Source organism: Salmo salar, chromosome 27, assembly GCF_965601325.2.
Source record: "Salmo salar chromosome 27, fSalSal1, whole genome shotgun sequence".
Taxonomy (NCBI): Eukaryota; Metazoa; Chordata; class Actinopteri; order Salmoniformes; family Salmonidae; genus Salmo; species Salmo salar.
In genome coordinates, this window is record NC_138317.1 from 36,386,375 (window position 1) to 36,400,544 (window position 14,170).

Genomic DNA, 14,170 nt, shown 5'->3' on the forward strand with positions numbered 1-14,170 from the left:
AGGAAATCGTTTCCCTCCAATAACCGGCAGTCAAGTCAGCGTCACAAATTAAATAATTAAAATTAGAAAACATTGGTAAAATATTATATTGTCATTTAAAGAATTATAGATTTACATCTTTTGAACGCAATCAACTTGCCAGATTTAAAAATAACCTTACTGGGAAATCACACTTTGCAATAATCTGAGCACTGTGCCCAGAAAAATACGCGTTGCGATACAGACTAGACGTCATGTTGGGGAGATCTAAAATCGAAAATACTATGTAAATAATCCATTACCTTTGATTCTCTTCATCAGATGTCACTTCCAGGTATCACAGGTCCATAACGAATGTAGTTTTGTTCAAAAAAGCTCATCATTTATGTCCAAAAATCTCCGTCTCGTTAGCACATGATGTAAGCCAGCCGGACTTCTCGTCATGAACGAGGGGAAAAAATATATTTCCGTTCGTTCAAACATGTCAAACGTTGTATAGCATAAATCATTAGGGCCTTTTTTAACCAGAACATGAATAATATTCAAGGTGGACGAATGCATAGCCTTTTATAACGTATTGGAACGAGGGTACCCAACATGAAGTAGCGCGCCAGGTGTCTAATGGGACATCACCGTTCCATGGCTCTTGTTCGGTCAGATCTCCCTCCAGAAGACTCAAAACACTTTGTAAAGGCTGGTGACATCTAGTGGAAGCAATAGGAAGTGCCAAAATATTCCTAAACCCCTGTGTTTTTCAATGGGATAGGTTTAAAATCAATACAACACATCAGGTATCCACTTCCTGTCAGAAAATGTCTCAGGGTTTTGCCTGCCAAATGAGTTCTGTTATACTCACAGACACCATTCAAACAGTTTTGGAAACTTTAGAGTGTTTTCTATCCATATATAATAAGTATATGCATATTCTAGTTACTGGGTAGGATTAGTAACCAGATTAAATCGGGTACATTTTTTTTATCCAGACGTGCAAATGCTGCCCCCTAGACCCAACAGGTTAACAGGTAGGCTAGGCTAACGAGGGAATACATGTAATCGATTTACTTAAAAACTCAGAATTAAAACATGACCTGCAGAAAATACTTACAATACTAAAAGATGAACATCTTAGAAATGATTTGTATTTACAGGCAATTCTTAACGAAGGCTTAACAAGAAGGATGGCAGAAGATAAACCGCTGTATTACGTCACTCTTTTCCAACAATGAGGCTGAACTGCATCATTTCCTATTTTTCCTGTTTTACCACCAACAAAGAAGTAGCACAGCGGAGTACAGGCTAGCTGCGGCTACACAAAACAGCCACTGGATGGCACCAAATCAAAAGGCACTTGGCCAAAAGAATAGAAGGCAGAATAGGCCTCATCTAACGTATTGCACTTGAATGGATCTTAAACACAGAACGGACAGCTGATATGATTCATTGTGACAAAATGTTTCCAAATATCAGTTTGTTGGATAAGACGATGGATGAATGGCAATCACCCACAAGTGTCCTAAGATGGTGTTGTCACTTGCATATTACTAGCATGTAGGCTGCCCCATTTATGTACACCAGGACTCCATTCTGTGCCTGTGTAGTTCGCCAGTGAATTGGCACACTTCACCGAATCTGCCTTGTCATTCAGCAAGTACCACTACGTGAAAGGGCTACTTTGGCCAAGATGACAGAAACATGCAGATAGCCATAATAGCCCAGAGAAGATAATCAGCTTTTTGTGCGCATGGAATAATTTGAGGATCTTTTATTTCCACTAATGAAACATGGGACCAACGCTTTACGTGTTGCGTTTATATTTGATGATAAACCCTAACCCTAACCCCCTTCTCGTTTCCTTCCTGTCGATCTCCAGGTCTTCCAGAACAGTATTACAGCCTGACCTGGTTCCTGAGCCCCATCCTGGGCCTGATCTTCACACCTCTGATTGGCTCAGCCAGCGATCGCTGCACCCTGAAATGGGGCCGGCGACGTCCTTTCATCCTGGCCCTGTGTGTGGGCGTGCTGTTCGGAGTGGCACTCTTCCTCAACGGGTCACTCATAGGTAATAAATAATATATTATAAACTGGGTGGTTCGAGCCCTGAATGCTGATTGGCTGACAGCCATGGTATATCAGACCGTATACCCAGTGGTGTAAAGTACTTAAGTAAAAATACTTTAAAGTACTACTTAAGTAGTTTTTTGGGGTATCTGTACTTTACTTTATTATTTATATTTTTGAAAACTTTTGCTTTTACTCCACTACAATCCTAAAGAAAATAATGTACTTTCTACACACAAAAGTACTCTGTACATTTTGAATGCTTAGCAGGACAGGAAAACGGTCTGATTCACGCACTTAAAAAGAAAACTCCTGGTCATCCCTACTGCATCTGATCTGGCGGACTCACTAAACACTAAACAGGCTTAACACAAACGCTTTGTTTGTAAATGATGTCTGAGTGTTTGAGTGTGCCCCTGGCTATCCGTAAATTTAAAAAACAAGAAAATCATGCCGTTTGGTTTGCATAATATGAGGAATTTTAAATGATCTATACTTTTACTTTTGATACTTAAGTATATTTAAAACCAAATACTTTTAGACTTTTACTCAAGTAGGATTTTACTGGGTGACTTTCACTTTTACTTGAATCATTTTCTGTTAAGGTATCTTTACTTATACTCAAGTATGAAAATTGGGTACTTTTTCCACCACTGCGTATACAATGGGTGTGATAAAACATGTATTTTTTCCAAAGCAACTACAGTAATGTATGCATTCATTTAAAATATGGGTGGTCCCAGGAATCAAACCCACCATCCTGGTGTTACAAGCACCAACTGAGCTACAGAGGACCAGCGTTGGAACTGGGGGTTAGGGTTAAGAACAATAAAAAATTCCATTGCGAAATGCTTTTCAGCCTATTAATTCATGGAAATACCAGTCGTTGTAAATGCATTTGACTGGTCATGATTATCGGTCTATAGGTTAATTTGCAAAATTTAGTGTAATTAAATTGGTGCGTTTGTACAGTATATTTGTTATGTATCTTACTTATCACACGCATACAGCATACAGATAAAGAGCATTTGGGCGGGAAATCTGTCAGACAGAGCGAGAGCTGCTGCTACAGCATCTCAAACAGCAAATGTATAGGCAACAGATGCAAGGCTTCATCAGCGCATCACACACCACTTTGCAATGAGCTGGAGGCAGGATGCATTTTAAAAATATATACTTAATTGTTTGAAACCTGAACGTTTTACTAAATATTATGAGGCATGTCTTACCTTGCTTCAAAGTAGCCTAGCCAAAATCAGAGCATATCAGTAGTGGCAATTATTTGATATCAGCTTTCTTTCATTGTCCAGTAGCCAAAGGAACAAGTGTAGTCATATTAGCAACCCATGCTAGTTGTTGCATATTAGGGGAAAGGGAAAGGGGGATACCTAGTCAGTTGTACAACTGAATGACTTCAATTCAAATGTGTCTTCCTCATTTAGATCTCCCCTCTTTCTACATTTCTAACAGATATTTTCATCTCTGTCACGTGAAACCGCTCGCATATGGGATGCGCTTTTGACAATAGTGTTTTGCCGCTAATTTCATAATGAACATTCACACGTAGCTTCCTGACTTGTGTGCGTTGCTGTGCTTATAATGTAAAGAAATAATAGTTTATCAACATTTTAAAGTTAAACATTCTGATCTGTTACATCAGACTCATTACTTTTAACGTTTTTTTTTTATGTAACCTAGGCCTACTGGTTGTATGAATTTGGGATCTATTTTGTGTGTGTGTGCCCTGTGTGTGTGTGTCCTGTGTGTGTGTCCTGTGTGAGTGTGTGTCCTGTGTGTGTGCCCTGTGTGTGTGTGTGTGTGTCCTGTGTGTGTGTGTGTGTGTGTGTGTGTGTGTGTGTGTGTGTGTGTGTGTGTGTGTGTGTGTGTGTGTGTGTGTGTGTGTGTGTGTGTGTGTGTGTGTGTGTGTGTGTGTGTGTGTGTGTGTGTGTGTGTGTGTGTGTGTGTGGGTGTGTGTGGCTCAGTTGCTAGAGCAAGGCACTTGCAATGCCAGGTTTGTGGGTTTGATTCCCACGGGGGACCAGTACAGGGAAAATGTATGCACTCCCTACTATAAGTCTCTCTGGATAAGAGAGTGTCTGCTAAATGACTGAAATGTAAATCAGAGAGAGAGACATGATTGAGTTCACAGAATAGACTAATTATGTTCTCTGTTGTTATCAGTGAGAGCAGCCAGTCTGTCCGGCAGGCTTTCTGCCTCACCTAATAAGCCCTCTTCTGGAATGTGATATGAAGCAAATTGAATTGAAAAGTAGCTCTGGCTGTGTCTCTCTGTGGTTCTCCTGAGTTTAGGAAGGTCAGGAAAAAGCCTGGTTCTATAACTTCAACTTTGTTCTTATGCAACGTGTCGCACACCAAAAGTTTCACATCCTACATTAGCCAGCCATCGGTTATGGTAAATTCATTATCAGTGGAAGTCACCCTAAGTGCCTCACTTTGTGCAGGCGGAAGAGAGAAGGGATCCATTTCGCTCCGTGCTTTCAAGGTTCAGCAGAGGAGAAGATCGATAGATAACCCATGGAGTTGTTTTGCTGCCGGCTTCAGGACAGTCCACCAAGTAGAACTGAAGAGTCTGGTAGTAGTGGAAGGGAGAGGAAAAGTGGCTTTACTTTCTCTGCTTGCTGGTGATGTGGCTCCATGGGTCACTGAACAAACTGAAAAGTTTGACAGGTCCTGGATTTCAATTGGATTGGATTTGATTTAGTTGGCCCGCGTTGCTTTGAAGAGTGTTGGAGAGAGGTGTATGTACGTGTGTGCACGTTTCTGTGAATGTGTGTGTTGGCTCAGTGCCCTCGTCGTAACCCTCCCAGAGCAGCTATTTTTTTGCGGCGTCACCCCTAGCTCAGCTCCCAGTGCTGTGGGTCACAGTAACTTGCTGAGAACAAGAAGCAGCAAGACTACAGACTCCTGTGTCCGCTGACCTGCTGGGCCAGGCGGTGTGTGTGTGAACCGTCATTCTCCGTAACATGGGAAAGGACTGGGAACCAGTTCACAGGGAAACGTTTCCTGTTGTGCCCTCCTTCTTACCTTTCAATGCCTATCTGGAGCTACTTCCTGTCTCCAGCGCTAGCTCACTGCGCGTCACCCCGTCAGCCATTCCATTGTCAGGAAGAAAGGCTTTGCTTACTACGTACACACAGACTGACTACACACTGACTGACTACACACAGACTGACTACACACAGACTGACTACACACAGACTGACTACACACTGACTGACTACACACTGACTAACTACACACAGACTGACTACACACTAACTACACACAGACTGACTACACACAGACTGACTACACACAATCTGACTACACACTAACGTCACACAGACTGACGACACACTAACTACACACAGACTGACTACACACTGACTGACTACACACTGACTGACTACACACAGACTGACTACACACTGACTAACTACACACAGACTGACTACACACAGACTGACTACACACAGTCTGACTACACAGTAACTACACACAGACTGACTACACACAGACTGACTACACACAGACTCAGTACAGACTTCTTTCTTTCTTCAACTTGTACACCTCTCTTCCTCTTCTGTGGTCATTGTTGATTAGCTAAATATTTTCAGAATAGCTTTTCCCTTTAATGAGAGGTTCTGAAAAATGACTTGTTTGTTGTTGTGTGCGGGGAGTTCCTCTGGGCTCAATGTTATGATGGAAATTCACTACTAAGAGTTTACATTCCCAGTGAAATTGACACTAATGACGCTTACGATAAGGCTTTGGCTTTGTTTTGTTTTACGGCAATGAAACACAAGCTTTCATGGCTGGTTTGTATTATAAATTATATTTTGATGAATAAGATGCTTGTTTTGATAACTCTGCATTGGTGTGACCAGAACAGGAGTGTTCCGATGAGGTAACATATAGATGAGGTAACATATAGATGAGGTAACATATAGATGAGGTAACATATAGATGAGGTAACATATAGATGAGGTACCATATAGATGAGGTACCATATAGATGAGGTAACATCTAGATGAGGTAACATCTAGATGAGGTACCATATAGATGAGGTACCATCTAGATGAGGTAACATCTAGATGAGGTAACATATAGATGAGGTAACATAAAGATGAGGTAACATGTAGATGTTCTCTGTAGCCATAAGGGTACATATGATCCAGTCAACCTTGACGTGTTTCCTGGTCTTTGAGGTGATATATGTCATAAATGTCAGTGTGTGCCATGAACCAAGGTCCTTTGGGGTAATACTAAACCTCTGGGTAAGACAAGGTCACAGCTTGGACCAGACACAAGGGCAACGAGAGTAGTCACACACCACGTAAGGCATTATGGGAAATGGGCTATGAATGACCTAGGGTATATAGTGGTGTGTCAGGGTTTCTGTTAGCCAGCAATAGCCGGATTTGGGCCTAAAAATAAATAAATAGAACAGCCGATAAATAAAATTGACACCAGCCGGGAGAAGAAGAAAAAAATCTGATTGCGAAATAATGCTTTTTAGCCTCTTAATTGGTGGAAATACATTTGACTGGTCTTGCTTATCGGTCTATAGGTTAATTTGCATAATTGAATGGAATTAAATTGGCGTGTGTGTGTACAGTACATTTGTTATGTATCTTATTTATCACGTGTTCGGCATACAGATACAGAGCCTTTGAGCAGAAAAATCTGTCAGACAGTTGAGAGCTGCTGCAGCATCTCAAACAGTAAATACATATGCAACGGAAGGCAGGCTTCCTCAGCACGTTACATACCTTTCTACATTTCTAAGGGTTATTTTCATCTGTCACATGAAACCTCTTGCATATGGGGTGTTTTCCGCTAATAGCATAATGAACATTCACACGTAGCTTCCTGACTTGTGTGCGTTGCTGTGCTTATAATGTAAAGAAATAATAGTTTATCAACATTTTAAAGTTAAACATTCTGATCTGTTACATCAGACTTATTGCTTTTTATCGTTTTTTTTAAAATGTAGCCTAGGCCTACTGGTTGTATGAATTTGGGATCTATTTTGTGTGTGTGTGTGTGCCCTGTGTGTATGTGTCCTGTGTGTGTGTGTGTCCTGTGTGTGTGCCCTGTGTGTGTGTGTCCTGTGTGTGTGTGTGTGTGTGTGTGTGTGTGTGTGTGTGTGTGTGTGTGTGTGTGTGTGTGTGTGTGTGTGTGTGTGTGTGTGTGTGTGTGTGTGTGTGTGTGTGTGTGTGTGTGTGTGTGTGTAAAAAGGCGTAACCCACTAATCGGGTATTGATTCACATGTGCAAATCTCTCTCAATCGCTCTCTCCATCTCTCTCTCTCCCCACCTCTCCCTCTCTCTCCCTCTCTCCATATCTCTCTCTCTCTCCATATCTCTCTCTCTATCCATATCTCTCTCTCCATATCTCTCTCATCTCTCTCTCATCGCTCTCTCTCGCCATATCTTTCTCTCTCCATCTCGCTCTCATCTCTCCATCTCTATCTCTCTCTCTCCATCTCTCTCTCATCTCTCCATCTCTTTCTCTTTTTATCTCTCTCTCCATCTCTCATCTCTCTCTCCATCTCTCTCTCATCTCTCTCATCTCTCCCTCTCTCTCTCCCTCTTTTCATCTCTCTCTCCCTCTCTCTCTCCCTCTCTTTTCATCTCTCTCTCCCCATCTCTCTCTCTCTCTATTGATCCAGCAGTGTGCTCCTAGTTGGAGGGCTGAAAGGAACTAAGATGGATATTGCTGGAATGGTCTCTGTGTCCAACTTTCTCTCTGTCTGTGAATTAGGCCTATGGTTTTCTGAACCTGTTATATCGGCTAGGATACTAACTCAGTCTCTGGTTGTGTTCAAGGTCTTGCCGTCGGCGACGTGCCAAATAACCAGCCCATAGGGATCGTTCTGACGGTGCTCGGAGTGGTGGTGCTGGACTTCAGTGCAGACGCCACGGAGGGTCCCATAAGGGCCTACCTACTAGACGTGGCGGACACCGAAGAACAAGACATGGCCCTCAACATCCATGCCTTCTCCTCTGGTATGACACACGTCTTAGTAGCAGGATATTTCCATGCACATACCTGTGTCTGTAATGTCTGTGAAAGTTTTGATAGATTGAGTATTCTCAAAGAGGAAATGATGTGTGTGTCTGCGCCAGGTTGTGGGGGAGCGGTGGGCTACGCGCTGGGCGGTCTGGACTGGACCCACACCTTCCTGGGCTCAATCTTCAAGTCCCAGGAGCAGATCCTCTTCTTCTTCGCCGCCATCTTGTTCACCATCTCGGTGGCTCTGCATCTGTTCAGCATCGAGGAGCAGCGGTACAGCCCCCAGCAGGACCGGCTGGACGAGGAAGCTGACGCTGCCTCCTCCACTGCCAACAAGGTCAACGACACCCTGGGGAAGCTCCACGGCCACAACACCCCCCACATGGAGCTCATTGGAGAAGACGACATCTACGACCCTTGTGACCGTTACGAGTTCTACGGAGAGGGGGGCGAGGACGGGCGCTCGTTGCGCGACATTAACATGGACTTCCTGGATGTGGAGATGGTGAGGTCCAAGTCTGACTCTGTGCTGCAAATGACCGATGCATCACTAGATCACCTGGACCATGATGCTTTGTTCCTGCGCCACATCGAACCCTCCATCTTCGCCGACCACCTATCATCCTACCACGGCTCTCCACCACGCCGCAGCAGCAGCACAGGCAGCCAGGACCTCCTCAAAACCTCCAAAAAGATCTGCCGGCTGTCACAGTTTCTGCAGGAGCAGGACCGCGACGGGGAGGAGGAGCTGCTCAACAACCAGGTCAACGAGCAGAAGACGCCCAACGGCCGGGCGCACGCCAACGGCTTGGGCCAGGGCGCCAACGGGCACGCCCGCTCGGTCATGAAGAACTCGGCCAGCACCAACGCCTCCACGCGGCACCGCCGCCACATCTTCTACCGCAAGCCGTCCTGCACCTTCTCCTACTACGGCCGCGTGGGTTCCCACCGCTACCGCTACCGGAGAGCCAACGCCGCGCTGCTCATCAAGTCCTCGCGCAGCTTAAACGACATCTACGAGGTGCAGCGGAGACAGAAGAGGAGACAGCAGAACCCCAGAGCGCGCCACCAGTCGGGCAACACCAACTCCAGCGGGGATACAGAGAGTGAGGAGGGGGAGACGGAGACCACGGTCAGGCTGCTGTGGCTGTCCATGCTGAAGATGCCTCCAGAGCTGATGAGGCTGTGTGTCTGTCATCTCCTCACCTGGTTTTCCATCATAGCTGAGGCCGTCTTCTACACTGACTTCATGGGCCAGGTCATTTACCACGGAGACCCCACGGTAAGGCTGCTGGGACTCCAAGGTCATTGTGTCACGTTATTATAAAGACAATTGTATTTATTTTGGGCAAAGCATTCTTTTTGGGCATAAATGTACATTTGTATTTTTTCCTTGTCTTCTGCAAATAAAAAACTATTGATCACACAAAAAACTCACTCCACACCAGATTTTCTTGCCGACCTATGATTTGAACCTGCTGAACTCTGGTTGCTGGCCCGCTTCTCTAACCTCTGGGCTACCAGCCTCACATTCTCTCTCAGTAACTAAGCTGAGTTGTTTTATCTCCTCTCTCCAGGCTCCTGCTAACTCCACGGATCTGCAGAACTACCACAAAGGAGTTCAGATGGGCTGCTGGGGGCTGGTCATCTACGCCCTGACAGCTGCCTCCTGCTCAGGTCGCTGACCAGTCACTGAGTTGAATGATGGATGAAAGGAAGGATGGATGGATGGACGTACGGACGAATGAGCGAACGAGTGAAAAACAAATAAATGAAGTGACCAATGAATGAATGAGCGCACATGCCCATACACAGGCATGTGCAGGCCGTGTGCTTTGAGGCAGCCATAAAAACGGTACTGAACAATGTGCACACAGTCTTCACCCAATGTGCTATCTGTGGCTCTGTTCACATGCTGGAGGGTTAGACCGTGATGAGCTAGTGAGCTGAGACGACCTGTACAAGTACAGTCAGACTACTCACAAAGAGCTGTACAGCAACCCAGGATCTAAACACCCAGAGGAAGTCACAAGAGGAATGTTGTACTAGATACTGGTCACTAAATCATGGTGAATGCCATCCAGTTGAGCCACGGTGTGGATAACACTGGAGTTACCTAAACCAACGAGGCCACATGAAATCTAGGTTCCCAGGGTCGCTTTCGCTTCTGTTTTCGCTTCTGCTTTGCTTGCTCTTTGGGGTTTTAGGCTGGGTATCTGTAAAACACATTGTGACACCTGCTGACTTAAAAAGGGCTTTATAAAATACATTTGATTTAGCATCTCCTTGTTTATATTCACAAATGCTTATAAACAATTCTATTCTGTTGTTTGCAGCCGTACTGCAGAAGTACCTGGACAACTTTGACCTGAGCATCAAGGTCATCTACGTCTTGGGTACGCTGGGCTTCTCCATCGGTACGGCTGTCATGGCCATCTTCCCCAACGTCTACGTCTCCATGGTGATGATCAGCAGCATGGGCATCATCTCCATGAGCATCTCCTACTGCCCCTATGCTCTCCTGGGACAATACCATGAGATGAAAGAGGTAAGGATCTATACTAGTTAGTTACACACTGATGTAACAGGTTAGTTAGTTACACACTGATGTAACAAGTTAGTTAGTTACACACTGATATAACAGGTTAGTTAGTATACACTGATATAACAGGTTAGTTAGTTACACACACTGATATAACAGGTTAGTTAGTTACACACACTGATATAACAGGTTAGTTAGTATAGACTGACATAACAGGTTAGTTAGTTACACACTGATATAACAGGTTACTTAGTATAGACTGACATAACAGGTTAGTTAGTATTCACTGATATAACAGGTTAGTTACTTACACACTGATATAACAAGTTAGTTAGTATACACTGATATAATAGGCTAGTTAGTAAACACTGATATAACAAGTTAGTTAGTATACACTGATATAACAGGCTAGTTAGTAAACACTGATATAACAGGTTAGTTAGTTACACACTGATATAAAAGGTTAGTCAGTATAGACTGACATAACAGGTTGGTTAGTTACACACTGACATAACAGGTTAGTTAGTATACCCTGACCTAACAGGTTAGTTAGTATAGACTGACATAACAGGTTAATTAGTAAACACTGATATAACAGGTTAGTCAGTTAGTTACACACTGATATAACAGGTTAGTTAGTATAGACTGATATAACAGGTTAGTTAGTAGACACTGATATAACAGGTTAGTTAGTATACACTGATATTACAGGTTAGTTAGTAGACACTGACATAACAGGTTAGCTAGTTAGTTACACGCTGATATAACATGTTAGTTAGTATAGACTGACAAAACAGGTTAGTTAGTTGTTAGTTAGTTACACACTGATATAACAGGTTAGTTAGTTAGTTAGTTAGTTAGTTAGTTAGTTAGTTAGTTAGTTAGTTAGTTACACGCTGATATAACATGTTAGTTAGTATAGACTGACATAATAGGTTAGTTAGTTAGTTACACACTGATATAACAGGTTAGTTACTGTACACTGATATAACAGGTTAGTTAGTTACATACTGATATAACAGGTTAGTTAGTAGACACTGAGACAACAGGTTAGTTAGTATACACTGATATAACAGGTTAGTTACTGTACACTGATATAACAGGTTATTTAGTTACATACTGATATAACAGGTTAGTTAGTATAGACTGATATAACAGGTTAGTTAGTTACACACTGACTTAACAGGTTAGTTAGTATACCCTGACCTAACAGGTTAGTTAGTATAGACTGACATAACAGGTTAATTAGTAAACAATGATATAACAGGTTAGTCAGTTAGTTACACACTGATATAACAGGTTAGTTAGTATAGACTGACATAACAGGTTAGTTAGTAAACACTGATGTAACAGGTTAGTCAGTTAGTTACACGCTGATATAACATGTTAGTTAGTATAGACTGACAAAACAGGTTAGTTAGTTGTTAGTTAGTTACACACTGATATAACAGGTTAGTTAGTTAGTTAGTTAGTTAGTTAGTTAGTTAGTTAGTTAGTTAGTTAGTTAGTTAGTTAGTTAGTTAGTTAGTTAGTTAGTTACACGCTGATATAACATGTTAGTTAGTATAGACTGACATAACAGGTTAGTTAGTTAGTTACACACTTATATAACAGGTTAGTTAATATAGACTGACATAAAAGGTTAGTTAGTTACATACTGATATAACAGGTTAGTTAGTAGACACTGAGACAACAGGTTAGTTAGTATAGACTGATATAACAGGTTAGTTAGTTACACACTGATATAACAGGTTAGTTAGTAGACACTGATATAACAGGTTAGTTAGTAGACACTGATATAACAGGTTAGTTAGTAAACACTGATATAACAGGTTAGTTAGTAGACACTGATATAACAGGTTAGTTAGTATAGACTGATACAACAGGTTAGTTAGTAAACACTGATTTAACAGGTTAGTTACTATACACTGATATAACAGGTTAGTTAGTATAGACTGATATAACAGGTTAGTTAGTTACACACTGATATAACAGGTTAGTTTGTAGACACGGATATAACAGGTTAGTTAGTAGACACTGATATAACAGGTTAGTTACTATACACTGATATAACAGGTTAGTTAGTTACACACTGATATAACAGGTTAGTTAGTAGACACTGATATAACAGGTTAGTTTGTAGACACGGATATAACAGGTTAGTTAGTATAGACTGATATAACAGGTTAGTTAGTTACACACTGATATAACAGGTTAGTTAGTAGACACTGATATAACAGGTTAGTTAGTAGAAACTGATATAACAGGTTAGTTAGTATAGACTGATATAACAGGTTAGTTAGTTACACACTGATATAACAGGTTAGTTAGTAGACACTGATATAACAGGTTAGTTTGTAGACACTGATATAACAGGTTAGTGAGTATAGACTGATATAACAGGTTAGTTAGTAGACACTGATATAACAGGTTAGTTAGTATACACTGATATAACAGGTTAGTTTGTAGACACTGACATAACAGGTTAGTTAGTAGACACTGATATAACAGATTAGTTAGTATAGACTGAAATAACAGGTTAGTTAGTATAGACTGACATAACAGGTTAGTTAGAAGACACTGATATAACAGGTTAGTTAGTATAGACTGACATAACATGTTAGTTAGTTACACACTGACATAACAGGTTAGCTAGTAGACACTGATATAACAGGTTAGTTAGTTACACACTGATATAACAAGTTAGTTAGTATACACTGATATAACAGGTTAGTTAGTAGACACTGATATAACAGGTTAGTTAGTTACACACTGACATAACAAGTTAGTTAGTATACAGTGATATAACAGGTTAGTTAGTAGACACTGATATAACAGGTTAGTTAGTAGACACTGATATAACAGGTTAGTTAGTATAGACTGACATAACAGGTTAGTTAGTAGACACTGATATAACAGGTTAGTTAGTATAGACTGACATAACAGGTTAGTTAGTAGACACTGATATAACGGGAAAGTTAGTATAGACTGACATAACAGGTTAGTTAGTTACACACTGACATAACAGGTTAGCTAGTAGACACTGATATAACAGGTTAGTTAGTTACACACTGATATAATAAGTTAGTTTGTAGACACTGATATAACAGCTTAGTTAGTAGACACTGATATAACAGGTTAGTTAGTATGGACTGACATAACAGGTTAGTTAGTTACACACTGATATTACAGGTTAGTTAGTTACACACTGATATAACAGGTTAGTTAGTAGACACTGATATAACAGGTTAGTTTGTTGAAACTGATATAACAGGTTAGTTAGTTACACGCTTAAATAACAGGTTAGTTAGTAGACACTGATATTACAGGTTAGTTAGTAGACACTGATATTACAGGTTGGTTAGTTACACACTGATATAACAGGTGAGTTAGTAGACACTGATATAACAGGTTAGTTTGTTGAAACTGATATAACAGGTTAGTTTGTAATCACTGATATAACAGGTTAGTTTGTAATCACTGATATAACAGGTTAGTTAGTAGACACTGATATAACAGGTTAGTTAGTAGACACTGATATAACAGGTTAGTTTGTTGAAACTGATATAACCG

The 14,170-nt window shown here is 41.5% G+C and overlaps 1 protein-coding gene across 3 annotated transcripts in view; it reads left to right on the forward strand.

The window, feature by feature from the left end:
• slc45a4a (solute carrier family 45 member 4a) overlaps positions 1 to 14,170 on the forward strand; it is an 83,172-nt gene that overhangs the window by 52,535 nt on the left and 16,467 nt on the right. For all 3 annotated transcript variants that reach the window (XR_001324748.3, XM_014178588.3, XM_014178587.3), the window contains 5 exons: positions 1,850 to 2,038; positions 7,869 to 8,048; positions 8,169 to 9,337; positions 9,633 to 9,732; positions 10,392 to 10,603. Coding sequence is in view for 2 of the 3 variants with exons in the window: in XM_014178588.3 (XP_014034063.1) it covers positions 1,850 to 2,038; positions 7,869 to 8,048; positions 8,169 to 9,337; positions 9,633 to 9,732; positions 10,392 to 10,603 (1,850 nt within the window). In the remaining variant the exon portion in view is untranslated. The remainder of the gene's footprint in view (positions 1 to 1,849; positions 2,039 to 7,868; positions 8,049 to 8,168; positions 9,338 to 9,632; positions 9,733 to 10,391; positions 10,604 to 14,170) is intronic.